The sequence below is a fragment of the Gigantopelta aegis genome, chromosome 11 (assembly GCF_016097555.1).
Source record: "Gigantopelta aegis isolate Gae_Host chromosome 11, Gae_host_genome, whole genome shotgun sequence".
Lineage (NCBI taxonomy): Eukaryota > Metazoa > Mollusca > Gastropoda > Neomphalida > Peltospiridae > Gigantopelta > Gigantopelta aegis.
This window is the reverse complement of record NC_054709.1, coordinates 10,284,491-10,309,668: the sequence shown is the minus strand read 5'-3', so window position 1 is coordinate 10,309,668 and position 25,178 is coordinate 10,284,491. Positions and strand designations below refer to the sequence as shown.

At 40.3% G+C, this 25,178-nt stretch overlaps 1 protein-coding gene across 1 annotated transcript; it reads right to left on the bottom strand.

Moving 5' to 3' along the window:
- Window positions 1-1,660: 1,660 nt before the first annotated feature.
- On the bottom strand, window positions 1,661-24,366 carry LOC121385348 (immunoglobulin-binding protein 1-like). Its single transcript, XM_041515991.1, has 10 exons — window positions 24,183-24,366; window positions 22,272-22,384; window positions 19,766-19,850; window positions 16,759-16,871; window positions 8,446-8,581; window positions 7,972-8,041; window positions 5,939-6,036; window positions 4,838-4,989; window positions 3,896-4,038; window positions 1,661-2,165 (listed from the first exon to the last, which is right to left on the bottom strand). Exons 1-10 carry the CDS (start codon window positions 24,303-24,305, stop codon window positions 2,125-2,127), a joined length of 1,074 nt encoding a protein of 357 aa, XP_041371925.1. The 5' UTR covers window positions 24,306-24,366; the 3' UTR covers window positions 1,661-2,124.
- Window positions 24,367-25,178: the final 812 nt, after the last annotated feature.

Here is a 25,178-nt window from a genome sequence, read left to right as displayed (position 1 = left end):
TGAATAGAGGAAAAAGTATGCAACCCAGAACATTGATATCAGTTTTCTATGTTATCTGTTGATGAAACAATAATTCACATGTAGCTTACTTTTAAAATGAATGTAAAATGGAAAAAGACATTTTTCGTTAACACAACAAGAGCACATTGGTTTATTAATCATCGGCTATTGGATGTCCGACATGGGGTCATCTTGAATGTAAAATAAAATACTCTTCATTCTTTTTTTTCCCCTAGCCATTTGATATTTTTCTTTTAACGTTCTTTAGCTGTGAAGTGTTTACACATGCTGTAGACTTTCTGACCCAAAGAAACCAGGAGGGAAAGATAGCCTCCAGATAAGAAGAATAAAACAAGAATCCAGCTATATGATCGTTATTTATTTATTTTAATTTGTATACTCTCATCACTGAATGCAAGTTGCAATGTCAGTAACGTTTGTTTTATTTAACGACGCCACTAGAGCACATTGATTTTTTTATGTTATCATTGGCTATTGGACGTCAAAGATTCTGACATTGTTTTTTTTTAGAGGAAACCCGCTGTCACCACATAGGCTACTCTTTTACGACAGGCAGCAAGGGATCTTTTATTTGTGCTTCCAACAGGCAGGATAGCACAAACCATGGACTTTGTTGAACCAGTTATGGATCACTGGTCGGTGCAAATGGTTTACACCTACCCATTGAGCCTTGCGGAGCACTCACTCAGGGTTTGGAGTCGGTATCTGGATTAAAAATCCCATACCTCGACTGGGATCCGAACCCAGTACCTACCAGCCTGTAGACCGATGGCCTAACGACACCGCCACAGAGGTCGGTCTTGCAATGTCAGATGCAAAGTAGCAGTCTGTACAGATTAAAGATGTCAAACGTGTACCATAACAATACTATAAAACTAGTAAGAAATACAATAATTATGTAACCCCTGCAATTGCCCATGGCAATTAGCAATGCCAAAGAGATTGCCACAGAGTTTTTAATGTTTCGCAACACTTTTGTGCCTTAAGACTAAATTCTTTCTTTTTTTTTCGTTGGTTTATTTGCTATGGACATTTTCTTAATTGCAAGGGTTGAATTATATAAATGTTTTTTGAGTGTAATTGACATGGGTAAGATGTATGATGAAATATTGAACAGACATGTGTTGATCAAGACAGCTGATGATTTCAATGATGATGAAAACACATGACACATTCTGCTGTGTTTCTGCAAGAAATACATTTTTGGGTATGGCGCTATGAAATTGAATATTTATAATATGTGTAGGGATAATGGAGGGCCTCCCCTCCCCCCCCCCCCCCCCCCCCCCCCCCACCCCTGAAAGAAAATGGGTTAGGGTTAGGGTTAAGAAAATTAAATATGCAAAAAAATCTGGGTATTGTGCCATACCCGTTTTACCTTCTGGCAGAAACCCTGTTTTGGGAAGTGAAATGCATATTTGAAAATCATTTCATTTTAATGTTGTCCTTTTCTGAACTGCTGAAATGGTTTAGCTCATTCACACCTTGGTCGGTACACAAAGGTCAAATTTTAAAACAAGCATTCAGAGCGTACTGCTAATCAAAAACAGTTCATACATGTTCCAACAAATGTTCACATCTCCTCAGTTCAAGGCCCATAACTCTGTCAAAAAATTTCAAATCCCCATGAAAGTCAAACTTGATTCATAACTTTACTTCATAAAGCTACACACAAAATTTCAGTGTGAACATAAACATATGGAAATCTTATGTGGGACAGAGACGGAAAGACAGACAGATGGATGGATGGACAGACAGACAGATGAATGGACAGACAGACAGATGAATGGACAGACAGACGGATAGAGATGAAACCTGAAGTCCCCTCAGGTTGGACGGGTAATTTTCCAACCAGTAACGGACTGATAAAATAAGACCCTATAACATAATGATGCTTTACACCCAACTTGAAGCCATCATCATAATATCAATGTTAATGTTCACAGGGTTCTAACCCAAAGGTCATTTAATATCCAATTTGAAATTTTTTCTTGCCACATCGACTAGATAATAGCCATGTTCGCTAGTTGGTCAGCAAATGGCAACAGTTATGAACAACAGCCGGAGCCCTCAATAGAATGATATTTCTCGATGTAGTTCTTCTCAAAGCCTGTTCATTCTGTTTCCCCAACCACGCCGATGGTCTGAAAAGAAGAAGAATGGAATTTCAGAAAACAATGCAAGAAATGTGGAGAGGAGGAAAGTTAAAAAAATGTTTTAGTTTAACAACATCAGCTATTGGATGTCAAACATTTGGTAATTTTGACAATAGTCTTAGAAAGGAAAAACGCTACATCTTTCAATTAGTAGCAAGGGATCTTTTATATGCACTATCCAATAGACAGGATGGCACATACCACAGCCTTTGATATACCAGTTGTGATGCACTGGCTGGAGTGAGAAATAGCTCAGTGGGCCCACAGACGGGGATCGATCTAAGATCGACCACACATCAAACGAGCGCTTTACAGTGTGGAGAGGAGGAGGAAAAGAAAATGTGGTAACGACTGCACATTTTAAACTACATGTACTGGTATTTGGGGTTTTATATATAATAATTAAAATTCTGTTGTTTAAAAACATTCACTATAATTTAACGTCATCCCATTGATCCAGCTGCAGCAATGCGAGCTTGTTCCTTTCTCGATGAACGTAAAAATAAGTTGTCAGGGAAAGTTATATCTGATGACGTCACTTTATACTGATACTTTGTCTCACTGAGAGTTGTTTTAGAATAAAAAATTAATGAAAAATAAAATATGAACTTTCAGTGTTATTAATAGCAAGTATGATTCAAATTTAAGTATTGTGTGTTACTTCTTTTAGTTCATCTGGGCATGAATAAAAAAAATCATATGCAAATTTATATGAGAACGGTTTCACTGTTTCACAGTTTCCAGATGACTTTTTTTGTTTATACCTGATGAATGTAAAAGAAATAACAGATACTCCTTATATATAGAGGATTCATTACAAGTGGACCGGCCTCGGTGGCGTCGTGGCAGGCCATCGGTCTACAGGCTGGTAGGTACTGGGTTCGGATCCCAGTCGAGGCATGGGATTTTTAATCCAGATACCGACTCCAAACCCTGAGTGAGTGCTCCGCAAGGCTCAATGGGTAGGTGTAAACCACTTGCACTGATCAGTGATCAGAAATGGGTACATTCCCATGAAAGTAAAACTTGATCTGTAACTGTATATGATATATGAAAAACAGTCTGAACAACTATAATCTGGTCGGACGGACAGACAGACAGACCGGTAAGGGACTAAAATGCCCTCCTCCTTGACTCTGCTGTCTATGTCTATGGATAATGCTTTATGTAATACAGTCATTAAACAGTCCTTTTTTCAAAAGAGCTTATTATTGGCTTCTGAAAACTAAAAATTTACGTAACCCATTTATGGGTTAAGCAAAAACAAATCCAGGTAACCCATTTCCTTTTCTGTATAACCCATCACAATCAAGTAAATGATGTCCAAAATTTAATGTTCGAATAAAAAAATTGGTTACTCCAAGTTAACACTTGTATAAGCAATGTGTAAGTGAAACTATTGTGCCTGCAATTTTCAGAGGTCTGTTACTATTGGAAAGTTCATCAGGTATCTTTCCAAGTGGGGTTTGGGAGTTTAACCCCACACCCTCCCTTTAGCTTCCAAATACAAAAATGATTAAATTTTTTCCCCCACTGGAAACACACAGACACACACATACACCCAACCAGACTCACACACATACCTACACACACACGTACACCCACCCACCCAAACACAATTAAATGAGGTATGTTGATTTGTACAAGACAACCCCGCTTCTCAAAATCCAAGAAATGGCCCTGGTATTTATTACTACTAAATAAAAAATCAATCAAACCATCTTTATATTCATCCATTTCTCTTGCTTTCTTTAATTCATCCTCGTCATCTTCTTCAATCTTTCTCTCCTTTTCTGCATCATATTCTTCATCCTCTTTGGCAGCTTGTTCTGGATTGCTGGTTCGCTCCTGTAGACTCATTCTGTGGGAAACAATATTTTAAAGTATAGTATTATCCCAGGCCCGTACGCAGAAATTTATATCGGGGGAGCGTAATCGACGGCCCAAAGGGCCGGAGTTGCTAGGGGGTTCCAGGGGCATGCCCCCCCCCCCCCAAATGTTTTGAATCTAGAATGCAGGAGATGCATTTTTCTGCATTCTGGGAAGTAAATTTGTCACATCGTCAGACTATTTTAACTTTTTTTATACATCCACAGATGGACTTCGGTAGACTATGGAGGGTGCGTACGCACCCCTCACCCACCCCCTGCGTACGGGCCTGTATCCACATGGTTAAAAATTATCTTGGTTCATATCAAAGTGTTATGTCCGACTAGAACATCAAGTGGGACGTAAAACCTGCAACGATGTTATACGATTGGCACACTACAACTTTACCGGAATGTCAGTCAAAAGAGTTCGGTGTTACGAATTAAAATAGATTATGGATAATAAACAGGATATTAAACTCGCTATTATTTCACTCGGGATATAAACATGATACGAAATGAAAGCTTGTTTAATATCCTATAAATCTTAAGTAACCAGAAGTTTAGTTATTTGAAACAGAAAAAAAAATCTTATGTACCCTGACCTGGTCTCCCTTGACCAGTTAAAAGTAAACCGTAAAACAGATAAAGATGATCACTTATAGCCCCTGATCTGAAAACTAAAACTTAAAGTAAACCTTAAACCAGAAAAAAGTTCATCACTTATGGCCCCTGATCCGATAGAACGAAAACTTAAAGAAAACCTTAAACCAGAAAAAGTCCATCACTTACGGCCCCTGATCAGACTTGGATACTTTGAATGTGCCGTCCTTGACCTTCTGATCGAAGAACTCATCCAACGTGTATGTCGGAAGGCTTGGGTAGCCAAGGCCAAACACTTCCTTCTGTAGCATACTCTTTGTCAGGATAAATGGACGGAAACCCTGGAAAAATAACAAACATTTTAATTTCAGGGGGAAGGAAGTGGTTTATTTAATGACGCACTCAACACATTTTATTTACAGTTATATGGCATCGGACATATGGTTAAGGACCACACAGATATTAACGGAGGAAACCCACTGTCGCCACTTCACGGGCTACTTTTTTTTATTAGCAGCAAGGGATCTTTTATATGCACCATCCCATAGGCAGGATAGTACATACCACAGCCTTTGTTACACCAGTTGTGGAGCACTGGCTGGAACGAGAAATAGCCCAATGGGTCCACTGACGGGGATCGATCCCAGACCGACCACACATCAAGCGAAGGCTTTACCACTGGGCTACGTGCCGCCCCAATTTCAGGGGGATACCTAGTTTAAAATACAAAGGTGTCCAGTAAAAGAAATCAGAATACAGTAATGGTTTTCAGCTTCATAGGCACTAGAAGATGTCAGCAACGGGACAGGGTGAGGGGCAGTTAAATATAAAAAAGTATAGTAATAATAATTCATTTTTTACATGGCTAGTGTGAGGGCGATGCAATGAATACTGTGTAGAGTTTAGGAGTCACTGTCCCAAACCCTACCCTGGCCCCATCTTCCTATGCCTACGAGCCAAACAAAGAGAGCTCTTCTAAATTAAAAAAAGGCATTTACAAAACCCCACCTATTTCTGGAAAAACAACTGCCCCATCCCTTTGTGTAAATATTAAGTAAAAACTGATGGAATTTTACATTTGTTATAGGTCAATCCACAATGTGTAGCATGTGCACTGAAAGTTTGCATTTTGGAGGTGGATGGGGTCCAAGTTACCCGCAAAAATATTTTAATCCTGATTCTACTTTAATCTTTATACTGCTTCTAAGATGTTTTCAGAGTAGTTTTTAGGATTTTCACACTTTTAAATGTCGAATTCTGTTTAGAAGTATTTATAGGGACAACACAAACCTGTTTTTTAGTTTTCACTTCTTGGTCGGATGCTGTGGGAGTCGCATCTTTGTTCTCTTGCTTTAACTTCTCTCGATGTTCTAAAATTGGAATTTCATCTAAAAAGATAATAATCCTCAGGTGTGACACAAATTAGGACAAACTAAAACCAATAACTACTAGGTGTTACATGTGAATGAATGAATGAACAAATGAAAAAATAAAAGAATGAATGAATGAATGAAAAAATGAATGAATGAACGAATGAAAGAAAAAATAAATGAATGAATGAATAAATGAATGTTTGGTTTTTTGTTTCATGACGTCACCAGATCACATTCAATAATCATTGCCTATTGGATGTCAAACACTTAGTAATTTAGTCTTAAGTAGAAACATTACATTTTCCCAACCAACTAGGGATCATTTATATCCACTTTCCCCCAGTCAGAACAGCACATACCACAGCCTTTGATATGTCAGTCATGAGGCATTGGTTGTCCATAAACCCAAGCACCTCAATCGAGCATTCCACCGACTGAGGAAACCTGCTACATTTTTTTATCAACAGCAGGGGATCTTTTATATGCACATTCCCGGAGACAGGATAGCACATACCCCACCAGGCTCAACACGTTTGTATCTCTTATGTTCAAGGGCCATAACTCTGCAAAAAATTAGTAAATTGCCATGAAAGGAATGGAAATGTTTTATTTAACGACACACTCAACACATTTTATTTATGGTTATATGGCATTGGAAAATTGCCATGAAAGTCAAAAGCTATAAACTCAATATCTTGAGGCATTGCAGAAAAGAGTCTGGAAAACTAATTTTTGTTTAAGTTCAAGGACCATAACTCTGTCAAATAAGGTACATCGTCACAAACGTCAAACTTGATCTGTAACAATACATGATAAAGCTATATACAAAATTTCAGCTCAATGCCTTGGGGCATTGTGGAAAAAGGTCAGTGGGACAAGATGTGGGACAGACAGACAGACAGACAGACAGGACAATTAGTTTGTTTTGTTTAACGACACCACTAGAGCACACTGATGTATTAAATGTATTGGATGTCAAACATGGTAATTCTGACATATAGCCTTTGAGAGGAAAACTGCTAAATTTTTCCATTAGTAACATGGGATCTTTTATATGCACCATCCACAGACAGGATAGCACATACCATGGCCTTTGGTATACGAGTCATTGGGCACTGGCTGGAACAAGAAATAGCCCAGTGAGCCCACCGACAGGGATCGATCCTAGACCGACTGTGCATCAAGTGAGCTACACAGAAGAACAAAGACGAAACCTATAGTCTCTCTGATTGAAAAGAGGAAGGAAGGAAATGTTTTATTTAATGACACACTCAACACATTTTATTTACAGTTATATGGCGTTGGACATATGGTTAAGGACGGCAGACCATTCAAAAATGTGCCTAATTTCCTTCTCATAAATGCGCACCATTTCTCTTTGGACTCGTCCTTAGGGACTCAAAATTCCATAGCACCAAACCACCCCTCCGCCTGTTACCGATCACTATCGGACCGCAGGTGCTCCCTTGCACCTGACAGTGCAGGCGGTCCCCCTTCACCCTCCCCACCCTTTCCTGTCCTGGACGGAGGAACCGGCTGATGCCGACACCTGCGCCCAGGACAGGTGTGCGCTACAACAGCTTGCTCTGAATGTGCACCGTAAACGCTCTGACCTGATCTGACCTGACAGATATTGAGAGAAAAAAAGAAAGAAATGTTTTATTTAACAACGCACTCAACACATTTTATTTACAGATATATGGTGTCAGACATATGGTTAAGGACCACAAAGATATTGAGAGAGGAAACCCACTGTCGCCACTTCATGGGCTACTCTTTTCGATTAGTAGCAAGGGATCTTTTATATGCACCATCCCACGGACAGGATAACACATACCACGGCCCTTAACATACCAGTCGTGGTGCACTGGCTGGAGCGAGAAATAGCCCAATGGGCCCACTGCCGGGGATCGATCCCAGGGTTGAAAAAACTATTATAATATGACTTACATGAAACGGCATCAAGCTCCTCGCGTGCGATGATCACCCACTTCTTCAGCAGTGTCGTATAATAGTCTCTCTGTGAAGAAAGAAAACAAAAAATCTCATCCGTATGTATATAGCTCATCCTTAGGTATATAGGACAAAGATATCCAATAAAAAAAGCTATGAATGAAAAATTTCTATCTTTCATATGCTATGATGTCATTGCGTTTGACATAGGGGAATATGACATCGTTGGACATCAGACAACATTTTAAGATATTTTGTTATTAAAACCTTCATTATGAAAACTATCTTGTTAATCTGAAGTGTAAAATTACATTTAACACATGAAACAAACCTTGAGGTCTTTGTCCATATGCTCTAGTTGTGTTGTTAAACAAAACACCCCTCCACCCCCCCCCATACTCTCTTAGCATGCAATCCCTGAACCCCCTCCTCATGGTGTACATACTTTATGGATGGCCCCTTGAAGCGTACCTTGAGGTCTTCGTCCATATGCTCTTGCTCCACATGCTCCCGCAGTTCATTCAGCCTTCTCTCCATCTCTTTCCGCTCCATGAACTCCTTAATCTTCGCCTGCCGATTGCCAGCCATTTTGATTAGATTCATCGCACTTAAAACAAAAGAAAGAAATGTTTTATTTAACAATGCACTAAACACATTTTTATTTACGGTTATATGGCATCGGATATATGGTTAAGGACAACACAGATATTGCAAGAGGAAACCCGCTGTCAACACTTCATGGGCCATTCTTTTCGATTAGCAACAAGGGTTCTTTTATATGCACCATCCCACAGACAGGGTAATACATACCATGGCCTTTGATATACCAGTCATCGTGCACTGGCTGGAACGAGAAATAGCACAATGGGTCCAATGACAGGGATCGATCCCAAACCGACCACGCGCTGTACCACTGGGCTACATTCCGCCCACTTAAAACAAAGGAAAGCAATGCTCAGAGATAAAAGTGGGATACGAAAACGAATCTGAAAATATTAACATTGGTGGATGGTTACTGAGATTATCCCTAGGGTTTGGTTTGCACAATGGTCTAAAATAACCCCCACCCCACCCCCTACTTCAGAATGTATGCAAAGAATAAGTCAAAATCATATGATAAAGCTATATTCAATGTTTTGACTCAATGAGGCATTCCGGGAAAACAAATGTTCAGAAAACAAATGTCAATGGCCATAACTGTCAAAAATGAGTAAATCACCATGAAAGTCAAACTTGATCTTTTATAAAGCTATACATCAAATTTCAGATCAATATCTTGAGGCTTTTTGGAAAAAATGTCCTGAAAACTATATGGATGGACGGACAGACAGAAGGATGGAGATGAAACCTATTGTCTCCTCCAGTTGGACCTGATGATGTTACGTACAATGACGGACGGACAGACAGAGAGACAGCCCTGATGATGCTACGTACAATGACGGACGGACAGACAGCCCTGATGATGTTACGTACAATGACGGACGGACAGACAGAAGGATGGAGATGAAACCTATTGTCTCCTCCAGTTGGACCTGATGATGCTACGTACAATGACGGACGGACAGACAGCCCTGATGATGTTACGTACAATGACGGACGGACAGACAGAGAGACAGCCCTGATGATGTTACATACAATGACGGACGGACAGACAGAAGGATGGAGATGAAACCTATTGTCTCCTCCAGTTGGACCTGATGATGTTACGTACAATGACGGACGGACAGACAGAAGGATGGAGATGAAACCTATTGTCTCCTCCAGTTGGACCTGATGATGTTACGTACAATGACGGACGGACAGACAGAAGGATGGAGATGAAACCTATTGTCTCCTCCAGTTGGACCTGATGATGTTACGTACAATGACGGACGGACAGACAGAGAGACAGCCCTGATGATGCTACGTACAATGACGGACGGACAGACAGCCCTGATGATGCTACATACAATGACGAACGGACAGAAGGATGGAGATGAAACCTATTGTCTCCTCCAGTTGGACCTGATGATGTTACGTACAATGACGGACGGACAGACAGAAGGATGGAGATGAAACCTATTGTCTCCTCCAGTTGGACCTGATGATGTTACGTACAATGACGGACGGACAGACAGAGAGACAGCCCTGATGATGCTACGTACAATGACGGACGGACAGACAGCCCTGATGATGCTACATACAATGACGGACGGACAGAAGGATGGAGATGAAACCTATTGTCTCCTCCAGTTGGACCTGATGATGTTACGTACAATGACGGACGGACAGACAGAAGGATGGAGATGAAACCTATTGTCTCCTCCAGTTGGACCTGATGATGTTACGTACAATGACGGACGGACAGACAGAGAGACAGCCCTGATGATGCTACGTACAATGACGGACGGACGGACAGACAGCCTTGATGATGCTACATACAATGACGGACGGACAGAAGGATGGAGATGAAACCTATTGTCTCCTCCAGTTGGACCTGATGATGTTACGTACAATGACGGACGGACAGACAGAGAGCCAGCCCTGATGATGCTACGTACAATGACGGACGGACAGACAGCCCTGATGATGCTACATACAATGACGGACGGACAGAAGGATGGAGATGAAACCTATTGTCTCCTCCAGTTGGACCTGATGATGTTACTTACAATGACGGACGGACAGACAGAAGGATGGAGATGAAACCTATTGTCTCCTCCAGTTGGACCTGATAATGTTAAGTACAATGACGGACGGACAGACAGAGAGACAGCCCTGATGATGCTACGTACAATGACGGACAGACGGATAGACAGAGAGACAGCCCTGATGATGTTACATACAATGACGGACAGATGGACAGACAGAGAGACAGCCCTGATGATGTTACATACAATGAAGGATGGTCGGACAGACAGAGAGACAGCCCTGATGATGTTACGTACAATGACGGACGGACAGACAGCCCTGATGATGCTACGTATAATGACGGACGGACAGACAGCCCTGATGATGCTACATACAATGACGGACGGACAGAAGGATGGAGATGAAACCTATTGTCTCCTCCAGTTGGACCTGATGATGTTACGTACAATGACGGACGGACAGACAGAGAGACAGCCCTGATGATGCTACGTACAATGACGGACGGACAGACAGCCCTGATGATGCTACATACAATGACGGACGGACAGAAGGATGGAGATGAAACCTATTGTCTCCTCCAGTTGGACCTGATGATGTTACATACAATGACGGACGGACAGACAGAAGGATGGAGATGAAACCTATTGTCTCCTCCAGTTGGACCTGATGATATTACGTACAATGACGGACGGACAGACAGAAGGATGGAGATGAAACCTATTGTCTCCTCCAGTTGGACCTGATGATGTTACGTACAATGACGGACGGACAGACAGAGAGACAGCCCTGATGATGCTACGTACAATGACGGACGGACAGACAGCCCTGATGATGTTACGTACAATGACGGACGGACAGACAGAAGGATGGAGATGAAACCTATTGTCTCCTCCAGTTGGACCTGATGATGCTACGTACAATGACGGACGGACAGACAGCCCTGATGATGTTACGTACAATGACGGACGGACAGACAGAGAGACAGCCCTGATGATGTTACATACAATGACGGACAGACAGAAGGATGGAGATGAAACCTATTGTCTCCTCCAGTTGGACCTGATGATGTTACGTACAATGACGGACGGACAGACAGAAGGATGGAGATGAAACCTATTGTCTCCTCCAGTTGGACCTGATGATGTTACGTACAATGACGGACGGACAGACAGAGAGACAGCCCTGATGATGCTACGTACAATGACGGACAGACGGACATACAGAGAGACAGCCCTGATGATGTTACATACAATGACGGACAGACGGACAGACAGACAGAGAGACAGCCCTGATGATGTTACATACAATGAAGGATGGTCGGACAGACAGAGAGACAGCCCTGATGATGTTACATACAATGAAGGATGGTCGGACAGACAGAGAGACAGCCCTGATGATGTTACATACAATGACGGACAGACAGACAGAGAGACAGCCCTGATGATGTTACATACAATGAAGGATGGTCGGACAGACAGAGAGACAGCCCTGATGATGCTACGTACAATGACGGACGGACAGACAGAGAGACAGCCCTGATGATGCTACATACAATGACGGACAGATGGACAGACAGAGAGACAGCCCTGATGATGTTACATACAATGACGGACGGATGGACAGACAGAGAGACAGCCCTGATGATGTTACATACAATGACGGACGGATGGACAGACAGAGAGACAGCCCTGATGATGTTACATACAATGACGGACGGATGGACAGACAGAGAGACAGCCCTGATGATGTTACATACAATGACGGACGGATGGACAGACAGAGAGACAGCCCTGATGATGTTACATACAATGACGGACGGACGGACAGACAGAGAGACAGCCCTGATGATGCTACATACAATGACGGACAGACGGACAGACAGAGAGACAGCCCTGATGATGTTACATACAATGACGGACAGACGGACAGACAGAGAGACAGCCCTGATGATGCTACATACAATGACGGACAGACGGACAGACAGAGAGACAGCCCTGATGATGCTACATACAATGACGGACAGATGGACAGACAGAGAGACAGCCCTGATGATGCTACATACAATGACGGACAGACAGAGAGACAGCCCTGATGATGTTACATACAATGAAGGATGGTCGGACAGACAGAGAGACAGCCCTGATGATGTTACGTACAATGACGGACGGACAGACAGCCCTGATGATGCTACATACAATGACGGATGGACAGAAGGATGGAGATGAAACCTATTGTCTCCTCCAGTTGGACCTGATGATGTTACGTACAATGACGGACGGACGGACAGAAGGATGGAGATGAAACCTATTGTCTCCTCCAGTTGGACCTGATGATGCTACGTACAATGACGGACGGACAGAAGGATGGAGATGAAACCTATTGTCTCCTCCAGTTGGACCTGATGATGTTACGTACAATGACGGATGGACAGACAGAGAGACAGCCCTGATGATGCTATGTACAATGACGGACGGACAGACAGAGAGACAGCCCTGATGATGTTACATACAATGACGGACAGACGGACAGACAGAGAGACAGCCCTGATGATGTTACATACAATGAAGGATGGTCGGACAGACAGAGAGACAGCCCTGATGATGTTACATACAATGAAGGATGGTCGGACAGAGAGACAGCCCTGATGATGTTACATACAATGACGGACAGACAGACAGAGAGACAGCCCTGATGATGTTACATACAATGAAGGATGGTCGGACAGAGAGACAGCCCTGATGATGTTACATACAATGACGGACAGACAGACAGAGAGACAGCCCTGATGATGTTACATACAATGAAGGATGGTCGGACAGACAGAGAGACAGCCCTGATGATGCTACGTACAATGACGGACGGACAGACAGAGAGACAGCCCTGATGATGCTACATACAATGACGGACAGATGGACAGACAGAGAGACAGCCCTGATGATGTTACATACAATGAAGGATGGTCAGACAGACAGAGAGACAGCCCTGATGATGCTACGTACAATGACGGACGGACAGACAGAGAGACAGCCCTGATGATGCTACATACAATGACGGACAGATGGACAGACAGAGAGACAGCCCTGATGATGTTACATACAATGAAGGATGGATGGACAGACAGAGAGACAGCCCTGATGATGTTACATACAATGAAGGATGGTCGGACAGACAGAGAGACAGCCCTGATGATGCTACGTACAATGACGGACGGACAGACAGAGAGACAGCCCTGATGATGCTACATACAATGACGGACAGATGGACAGACAGAGAGACAGCCCTGATGATGTTACATACAATGAAGGATGGATGGACAGACAGAGAGACAGCCCTGATGATGTTACATACAATGACGGACAGATGGACAGACAGAGAGACAGCCCTGATGATGTTACATACAATGAAGGATGGTCGGACAGACAGAGAGACAGCCCTGATGATGCTACGTACATTGACGGACGGACAGACAGAGAGACAGCCCTGATGATGTTACATACAATGACGGACAGATGGACAGACAGAGAGACAGCCCTGATGATGTTACATACAATGAAGGATGGTCGGACAGACAGAGAGACAGCCCTGATGATGCTACGTACAATGACGGACGGACAGACAGAGAGACAGCCCTGATGATGCTACATACAATGACGGACAGATGGACAGACAGAGAGACAGCCCTGATGATGTTACATACAATGAAGGATGGTCGGACAGACAGAGAGACAGCCCTGATGATGCTACGTACAATGACGGACGGACAGACAGAGAGACAGCCCTGATGATGCTACATACAATGACGGACAGATGGACAGACAGAGAGACAGCCCTGATGATGTTACATACAATGAAGGATGGTCGGACAGACAGAGAGACAGCCCTGATGATGCTACGTACAATGACGGACGGACAGACAGAGAGACAGCCCTGATGATGCTACATACAATGACGGACAGAGAGACAGCCCTGATGATGTTACATACAATGAAGGATGGTCGGACAGACAGAGAGACAGCCCTGATGATGCTACGTACAATGACGGACGGACAGACAGAGAGACAGCCCTGATGATGCTACATACAATGACGGACAGATGGACAGATAGAGAGACATCCCTGATGATGTTACATACAATGAAGGATGGATGGACAGACAGAGAGACAGCCCTGATGATGTTACATACAATGAAGGATGGTTGGACAGACAGAGACAGCCCTGATGATGCTACGTACAATGACGGACGGACAGACAGAGAGACAGCCCTGATGATGCTACATACAATGACGGACAGATGGACAGACAGAGAGACAGCCCTGATGATGTTACATACAATGAAGGATGGTCGGACAGACAGAGAGACAGCCCTGATGATGCTACGTACAATGACGGACGGACAGACAGAGAGACAGCCCTGATGATGCTACATACAATGACGGACAGATGGACAGACAGAGAGACAGCCCTGATGATGTTACATACAATGAAGGATGGTCGGACAGACAGAGAGACAGCCCTGATGATGCTACGTACAATGACGGACGGACAGACAGAGAGACAGCCCTGATGATGCTACATACAATGACGGACAGATGGACAGATAGAGAGACATCCCTGATGATGTTACATACAATGAAGGATGGATGGACAGACAGAGAGACAGCCCTGATGATGTTACATACAATGAAGGATGGTTGGACAGACAGAGACAGCCCTGATGATGCTACGTACAATGACGGATGGACAGACAGAGAGACAGCCCTGATGATGTTACATACAATGAAGGATGGTCGGACAGACAGAGAGACAGCCCATGTAATGCTATGTACAATGACGGACGGATGGACGGACGGATGGAGAGACAGCCCTGGTGATGCTATGTACAATGACGGACGGACAGACAGACAGCCCTGATGATGCTATGCACAATGATGGACGGACGGACAGAGAGACAGCCCTGATGATGCTATGTACAATGACGGATGGACAGACAAAGAGACAGCCCTGATGATGCTACATACAATGACAGATGGACAGACAGAGAGACAGCCCTGATGAAGCTAATGTACAATGACAGACAGACAGACAGCCCTGATGAAGCTATGTACAATGACAGACAGACAGCCCTGATAAAGCTATGTACAATGAGCCCTGATGATGCTATGCACAATGACAGACAGACAGAGAGACAGCCAGCCCTGATGATGCTATGCACAATGACAGACAGACAGACAGAGAGACAGCCCTGATGATGCTATGCACAATGACAGACGGACGGACAGACAGAGAGACAGCCCTGATGATGCTATGCACAATGACAGACGGACGGACAGACAGAGAGACAGCCCTGATGATGCTATGCACAATGACAGACGGACAGACAGACAGACAGACAGAGAGACAGCCCCGATGATGCTATGCACATTGACAGACGGACGGACAGAGAGACAGGCCTGATGATGCTATGCACAATGACAGACGGACAGACAGAGAGGCAGCCCTGATGATGCTATGTACAATAAAATATACAATAAATTTACCCTGATGATGCTATGTACAATAAATTTACCCTGATGATGCTATGTACAATAAATGTACCCGGTTGATGCTATGTACAATAAATGTACCCTGATGATGCTATGTACAATTAATTACCTGGATGATGGACCAGGAGGTGCTACATCTCTGTCTGATTCCGACGTTTCAGGATGAAGCTATGTACAATGATTTACCCGGATGAAGCTATGTACAATGATTTACCCGGATGAAGCTATGTACAATGAATTACCTGGATGAAGCTATGTACAATGAATTACCCGGATGAAGCTATGTACAATGAATTACCCTGATGATGCTATGTACAATGAATTACCCGGATGAAGCTATGTACAATGAATTACCCGGATGATGCTATGTACAATTAATTACCCAAATGAAGCTTTGTACAATTAATTACCCGGATGAAGCTTTGTCCAATGAATTACCCAGATGCAGCTATATACAATAAATTTACCCAGATGATGCTATGTACAATAAATGTACCCGGATGATGCTATGTACAATGAATTACCCGGATGAAGCTATGTACAATAAATTTACCCGGATGAAGCTATGTACAATGAATTACCCGGATGAAGCTATGTACAATAAATTTACCCGGATGATGGACCAGGAGGTGCTACATCTCCGTTTGATTCTGACGTTTCCGGAATCTTCACATCTACAACTTTATAGCTCTTAATCAGCTTCAGGTAGTCGTTGAAAAAAATCTGAAAACAGAAAAAGAAACAATAAACTTAAAACTTTTTTTTATTAAAGTTTCAATTTTGAGTTTCTGGTAGTCATTTAAAAAGTCTGCAAACACAAAAAAAGAAACAATTTGTTTTTTTAATTCTTAAAGATGTTTTAAAGTTTCAATCATGAGTTTCAGGAAGTCATTGAAATAAATTAGCAAACAAGAACAGAAACGAGCATTCTGAAAGTACTGCTAAATAAAATACATGTCCCCCCACACTGGGGCCTCAACGAGTCCAAAATATCGGACTCGAGTATTCAAGGGTCAAACTCGACCCAGACCCGAGTACTCGACACTTACATTAGATGATAATGAGATTAAGGAATAAAGTAAAATAGCAATATGCCACTTAATTCCCATGCTGAACATGGATGTCAAATCATGCCATTGTATTGCATTTAGAAACCGGTTGATATGTGCAGTGTTGTGACAGACGGACGGACAGCCAGTTTGAAAAGAGAAACTAGCGCATGATCACATAATTATTGCGTAACTTATGTCGTTGATTATCTATTGCTGAAATTATTGTCCTACATTGTCCACTGTATTATGGTTGATCATTGTATTCCACCTTATACAGGTACTCAAGTCCTGTGAACAGACTCGAGTCTTGCTAGGCTTAACCTGTGCCCGAGTACTCGTGGAGACCCTATCCCATACTGGGCTTCAGAAATCTCCCTAGCCCAAGGGCCATAACTCTGTTAAACATGGATAAATTCCTTTTTTTAACAGAGTTATGAACCTTGAATAAAAACCCATGAAAGTCAAACTTGATTTGGTCTCGGTGGTGTCGTGGTTAAGCCATTGGACATAAGGCTGGTAGGTACAGGAAAGAAATGTTTTATTTAACGACGCACTCAACACATTTTACGATTATATGGCATCAGACATATGGTTAAGGACCACACAGATATTGAGAGGAAACCTGCTGTCGCCATTTAATGGGCTACTCTTTTTTATTAGCAGCAAGGGATCTTTTACATGCACCATCCCATAGACAGGATAGCAGATACCACAGACTTTGGGTAGGTACAGGGTTTGCAGCCTTAAGTGGATATAAGCATGAAAATAAGTTGAAATGAAATGATTTGGCCATAAAAAAAATTGAAAAGGGGGAAATCTCTATGAAAGTGAAACCCGATGTGTAACTACATGATAAATCTATATCCAAAATTTCAGCTCAAATCTTGAGGCATTGAGAAACCAAAAGTCTGGGGAAAAAAACTATATGTCGAACAGATGCTTGGACAAAGAGAGAAGTTGTTTTAAAGTTTCAACTTTGAGTATATAATTTTATTACGCTTTTTACCATTTCACCCCATTGAGCATGTTTTCATTATCATTCTGTACACTTTTAAGATGGAGGATGTGAGGTACTAAAAACAGTTAAGTGAGTCTTGTTTAAATTTTAATGCCACCACTAGAGCAAATTGATTTATTCATTATCGGCTATTGGATGTCAAACATTTGGTAATTCTGGTCTTAAGAGGAAATGTGCTATATTTTTTCCATTAGCTGTATGGAATTATTTATATGCATTTTCCCGCAAACAGAATAGTACATACCACGGATACTAGTTACAGAGCACTGGCTGGGACTGGAAAAACCCAGTCAGAGAATGGATCCACAGAGGGGATTCGATCCTATGACCCAAGCACTTCAAGCGAGCGCTCTACCAACTGAGCTAGATCTTGCCCTTCCCGTTAAGTAAGGGGGCGGGACATAGCCCAGTGGTAAAGCACTCGCTTGATGCGCGGTCGGTTTGGGATCGATCCCCGTCAGTGGGCCCATTGGGCTATTTCTCACTCCAGCCAGAGCACCACGACTGGTACATCAAAGGCTGTGGTATGTGCTATCCTGTCTATGGGATGGTGCATATAAAACATCCCTTGCTGCTAATCGTAAAGAGTAGCCCATGAAGTGGCGACAGCGGGTTTCCCCTCTCAATATCTGTGTGGTCCGTAACCATATAACCGTAAAATAAAAATGTGTTCGAGTGCGTCGATAAATAAACCATTTCCTTCTTCCTTCCCCTTTGTGCATGATGTTTTATTATAGTGAGGCGAGATTGTAACAATTTCGTTTATATAATCATATAAATCTGAGAAGTTGTGAACATTGTAAAGCTTAAGGCACACGGCAGTGAAAAATTTATTTCTCCTAAACGTATTTTTAAAATCAAACAAGGATTGATGTGTAAAACATGTTTAGCTAAACAGATACAAAATGTTTTTTGGTGTTTTTTTTCTTCAGGCAATGTACATTTAAAACAAAATCGTCAAAAACATGTTTTGAAAATCAAGTATGGATTGATTCGTTAAACATCTCTAAACAGATACAAAACTTTTTTTCTTTCTTTTTTTTTAGGCAATGTACATTGAAAACAAAATCATCAAAAACATGTTTTTTCTTTCGTCAAAACTTTTTAACTACCGTGTGCTAACTGATTAATCAATTTATTTAGAGCTGGGTGGTATTGAAATTTCAGGTTCGGTATTGGTCTTTTTGGGGTGATTTACCTCGATATCAGAATGGTATTCGGTTTTGACACAATACAGATACGGATATCGAGCTTGAATAAGGCTCAACCCCTAATGTCATATACTTTCCGTAGACACAAAATGCATGTACATGTTTTTCTGTCGATTCTAAGGAAGAACCATGTCCATTCACTCTTCTTTTCAGCCATTTTGTGATCGTCAGATTTATTGTTAGTGCTTTACTAAATGGTGGGAAACATTAAAAAATGTCAATACCGAAATTATGGTATTTTGCTCGGTATGGTAAATCAGTATTGATATGATAATGATATCGAACGGCATATACGGTATACAGCCCAGCTCTAACATGCCCAGTACATCATCAAACCTTGACTTTGTGGACAATGTTAATTCGTTCTTCTTGTGTTTTTTGATTGATCAGATAGCCCAGTAGAGCTGGCAGTATCATATATCTAAAAATAAAAGAAAAATTTATCAAGTAACATATCGATCCAGCAAAGCAAACTATTAATCAGATAAAAATAATTTTAAAATAATCAGGAAACATTTTGTTTTCAATATCTCAATGAGCGATATTTCTAGTCAATTGAAAATTTATTAGCAACTACTGCTTGATGCTTAAAAATTGTGTAGCAATCTCTGAAACTTGCGTAGCGAATCGCAACACAATATTGAATAGGAAGTGAGATGTAGCCCAGTGATCAAGCAAAGATGCAAGGTCGGTTTGGAATCGGCCCCGTCAGTCCAGCCAGTGCACCACGACTGGTATGTGCTATCCTGTCTGTGGGATGGTGCATATAATAAAAAGATCCCTTGCTGCTAATTGAAAAGAGTGGCCCATGAAGTGGCAACAGCGGGTTTCCTCATTCAATATCTGTGTGGTCCATATCCATATGTCCGACACAATATAACCGTAAATAAAATGTGTTGAGTGCGTTGTTAAATAAAAACATTTCCTTCCTTCGATACTGAACAAAATGTTACCTAATAACCAGAGTTTCGAGAATTTTTACAAAATCCACTAGCCATGGAATCAGTGATTAAATTTTTTTACTAGCCACGATTAAAAATTCACTAGTCCTACTTTACTTAATACAACTTTACTAATAGCAATAATTGGATAACTTACCTAAAGAGGAAGATAGAGATTAAAAACACTAAGATTGGGGGTGGGGTGGGGATGGTATTCATATTTACAAAATAGACTTAAATGTAGCATTTAACAACTGTTTTTCACTAGTCATCGGGCATGGCAATAGTGGTTAATTACTAGTATGGGAGTGGGGCTATCCTAATCTAAAAGCGTTGTCGGGCATGGCAATAGTAGCTATTTACTAGCCCAACACTGAATATCACTAGACATGGAAGTGGGGCTACCATAATCTAGAACCCCTGTCTGGCATGGCAATAGTATTTACTAGCCCAACATTGAATATTACTAGCCATGGGAGTGGTGCTATCATAATCTAGAAGCCCTGTCTGGCATGGCAATAGTAGTTATTTACTGTCTGGGTAAACTTTTTTTATCTTTTTTTTGGCATAATCCATCAAGACCATGTGAATGCAGACCTGTCAACCCTCCCGGATTCCGCGGGAGTCTCCCGGTATTTGATCAAATCTCCTTTCCCCTGTGCGGGAGACAGTTTCTCCTGTTAAATGACATTTTTGTAAGCATAAAAAAAAATCGATCCTCTTTTGTCAAAATAACATAAGGGAAGTAACTCTTACCTTTTTTTTCTCATTCGGAAAATGTCGACTACTTTCGGTTTCTGAGAATGTAACAGGCCGAATTGTCCCGACTGTTTAACCTTTGCCGAAGTGAGAATTGTGGGATAGCCTATTTATATTGTTAAAAAAGCACATGGAGTTTATAAAATGACGTGTTATTATAATGTTTGTTATCATCGTAATGGCTACGAAGTGTGTTGCCGCTAATTCAACAGGCTGTGTATTGACATTCAGTGTTGCACATATATATATAAATTAAAAAAAACTATCCAATTTAGTTCTAATAACACCGACAGCGATACACACGATGCTTGTTAAAATCACACGTCACAGCAAGACAACGAAAAGACCAATTAGCTGTATAAACATACTTGTGTCAGTTAATTTTGTATGTTTGTGCAGTAAAATGTTGGTTATAAGGGTACTCTTCAAGAAATTATTTTTGTACAATTAAAAAATGTTGTGTTTGACATTTACATAAAGTTACTCACGGAAATGGGTATAATTCCGGTATATTTCACACGATGTCCGTAATGAGGTTTTACTTATGATTAATGAAAATACAATGTTTATTGCATCATTATAATGATTTTAAATAAGTACCACGCCATCGTTCCTCATTATAGTAAAAACTGAATATTAATTTATAAGATTTACGCAACCTGTAAGGCTGTAAGTGTAATACCGTAAATGTACTAATTAAAAAAATTATTTCTTGTTCATGTTCTTAACATTTTTGGATAAAATATTTATTTATTTTTAAATATGTATTAAATCATAATAATATTTAAACTTAAAAAAAAAAAAAAAATGTTTTTAATTTTTTTTTTTTTTTTTTTTTAATGCCAAGATCTAAGGTTAAGAAGTATATATGACATTATATAGTATTCATATAGCTTATTGTAATAATGTTTTTTTTTTAAATCTTGCGATTTTGGGTTAAATTGTGTGAATTTAAAAAATCTCCTGCTTTTTGACAAAATCTCCTGCTTTTTCAACACACACCTCCTGCTTTCTCTTGACTAAAGGTTGACAGGTCTGTGTGAATGGCACGTCCTAATTTTCACTGTCATAAATAAAAATTGAGCTACGCAGTTTTCAGTAGCCTGAATTTTAATTTACAAAATTTTTAAAAATGCAATTACTTTATTTCATTGGTGGCAACTTCTTCCAAATCTTCATTCTTACTAAAAAGTTCCAGTTCATTAACCATTCTTATGGCAAGTTCAACCTTCTGAATTCCAATACGTAGTCTTCCCTGGAAAAAAATAAAAATAAAAAAATAAAAAAATACAAGACTAATCGGGTAAAGAACTTCTTACGGCTATTTCAGATATACTAGGGATGGGACATAGTTGAGTGGTACAGCACTCATCTGATGCGTGATCGATTTAGGATCGATTCCCGTCGGCGGGCCCATTGGGCTATTTCTCGTTACAGCCAGTGCATGACTGGCATATCAAAGGCTGTGGTATGTACTATTCTGTCAGTGGGATGGTGCATATAAAAGATCCTTTGCTGCTAATCGAAAGAAAGAAAGAAATGTTTTATTTAACGACACACTCAACACATTTTATTTACGGTTATATATGGCATCAGACATATGGTTAAGGACCACACAGATTTTGAGAGGAAACCCGCTGTCAACCCTACATGGGCTACTCTTTCCGATTAGGCAGCAAGCGATCTTTTATTTGCGCTTCCCACAGGCAGGACAGCACAAACCATGGCCTTTGTTGAACCAGTTATGGATCACTGGTCAGTGCAAGTGGTAATCGAAAAGAGTAGGCTATGAAGTGGCGACAGCAGGTTTCCTCTCTCAATATCTGTGTGGTCTTTAATCATATGCCTGACACCATATTATAACTATAAATAAAATGTGTTGAATGCGTCATTAAATAAAACATTTTCCTTCAAATGTACTAAGTGAGTAAGTATGACATAAATAATATACCAAACGACAAAAGAAATGCAAATATTAATATAGTTTTCTTTAATTTATTCAAAATTATTTAGATTGAATCATTTAAGTTTTTTAGTTTTTTTGTCTTTTAAAATTTTCTGTCTAGAAGATAGGAACATTTTAGACCTACATGTCTTTTGACAGTTTGTCTACCAAGTTAATTGTATCATTTTAAAAAATCAAATATATATACACATGTATTTCCAAGTTGTAAACTCATAGTTATAATTTGTTTGCATTCGGATGCATTTGTAAAATAAAAATAAGTTCTGGCCCTTAAAATAGTCTTCTCATTATAATGACACTTATAAATTTAGCTTTTTTCATTAATAGAAAAACAAGGTATCTTTAAAAAAATAATCATAAAACTGGTGATAATAATTCTGCTACACCTCCAATTTTTTTTTTTTTTTAAATTATGAATTATGTCAGTTTACCAAATGAAATGGCACAAAAATGTATTAAAATAGTCTCACCAGTTTTGCACCAATTGACCGTCTTCGAATAAATTGAACGCAGCATTAGCTCATTATGTCAATTTATGATTATCTAAAGTAGACGACAGTCACTTTTCGCACCCTTGTTTTGGTTTTGTACACAATAAATATAGCATATGATATTATCTTACCATAACTTACTTGAAATCCATATTTCGTAAAAGGTACAATTTTTTATTACAATATTTTTTTTCAAACACATTTAGCTGCATACAAATTTCAATAGCCAATTTTGCATTGAAATTTTTCCAGCGTTCTGTAAACGGAAATGTCATGTACTTGCTTACTTGGTTTATGGTTATTGTAAGAAGATGCGGTAGGACTTTCCTTTGGTACTGTCATGTATAAAGAACATTATAAATACTTGTCATAAATAGAGCTAGGGTTAGGGTTACTGACAGTGCCAAGGCAAAGGAAAGTTCTTCAATTATTTATTTATATTACATATTACTGAAAGAAGTTTTATAACAATGCCACCATAAAAAACATGGCCTGAAAAGGCTATAGTCAGTCTTTCATATAGAACTAATAAAACAAACACACAATCATGATTTACGGTTCTGTATAAACACTAAAATGGCAATGATCAAGCAGACCTGAACACCGTCTGAAGCTAAAGGCTCTTGACAGTTTTCTATAAACTGATAAACATCCCAGATCTCTTCAAACAGTGCAGACAGCTTGGGTCCATCACCCATCGCTTCAATGCCTTCAGCCATGTTGCTTACTGGTCGGGACACGGTTAAATGCAAAACACAAAATTACTACTATTAGAGGAGGCTGCCATTTTGTTTATAAGATTAACTAAAATTTACAACTGTAAACCGTTAATTGGGAATCAAATAATATCATAATGATAAATCTGTGTGGCAAATGATTAACAAATAAATAAATACTAGTTGTTTACAAGATAGAGAAATATTATTTTAGAATGCTCGTAATTGATCCTAATTGTCTCTTAATTATTTTATTTATTTTATTATTAAACAGAATTTCACCTACAAAGTATAATTTTACATTAACCACTCACATTGGACGTTTTCGATTGAAAGTGGCTATATACACGGCTGCCGTGTATATTCTCGGCTGATGAGAGCTGGCTATACACACTGCACAAAATGCATAATGGTTTAAACAATATTTATTTGACAAAAACATATTGCGATTGGTCAACAGCCTTAGCCTATATTAAGACCTCTCCCTACATTTTACATGCGGATACATGTTTAAATAACACAGACTTACACAGTAGACTCGAACAAAGAGGAAGAAAAAGAGAGGGGGTAGAGAAAAGGGTGTGGGTATATAACGAGTAAAAAACTGCCGAACTTTTACATTGAATTGGGGAATTTCTAGCATAAAATTAGTGTTAACTGTAGTAAAAACGTTTAGTAGCAGTTATGTATTTTAAAGTAGTTTCAATAATTTATTTATTTTCTTGTTCACAAAATTATGGCTGTAAGATAGTATTTAGTTGGCCCAGTGGTGTTGCTGAAGACCAATGGGAATATATACTAAGTACGAACAGTACATAAATTAATTATAATTAACCGCTGCTAAACAGGTATTAAAATAGAAACATAATTAACAAA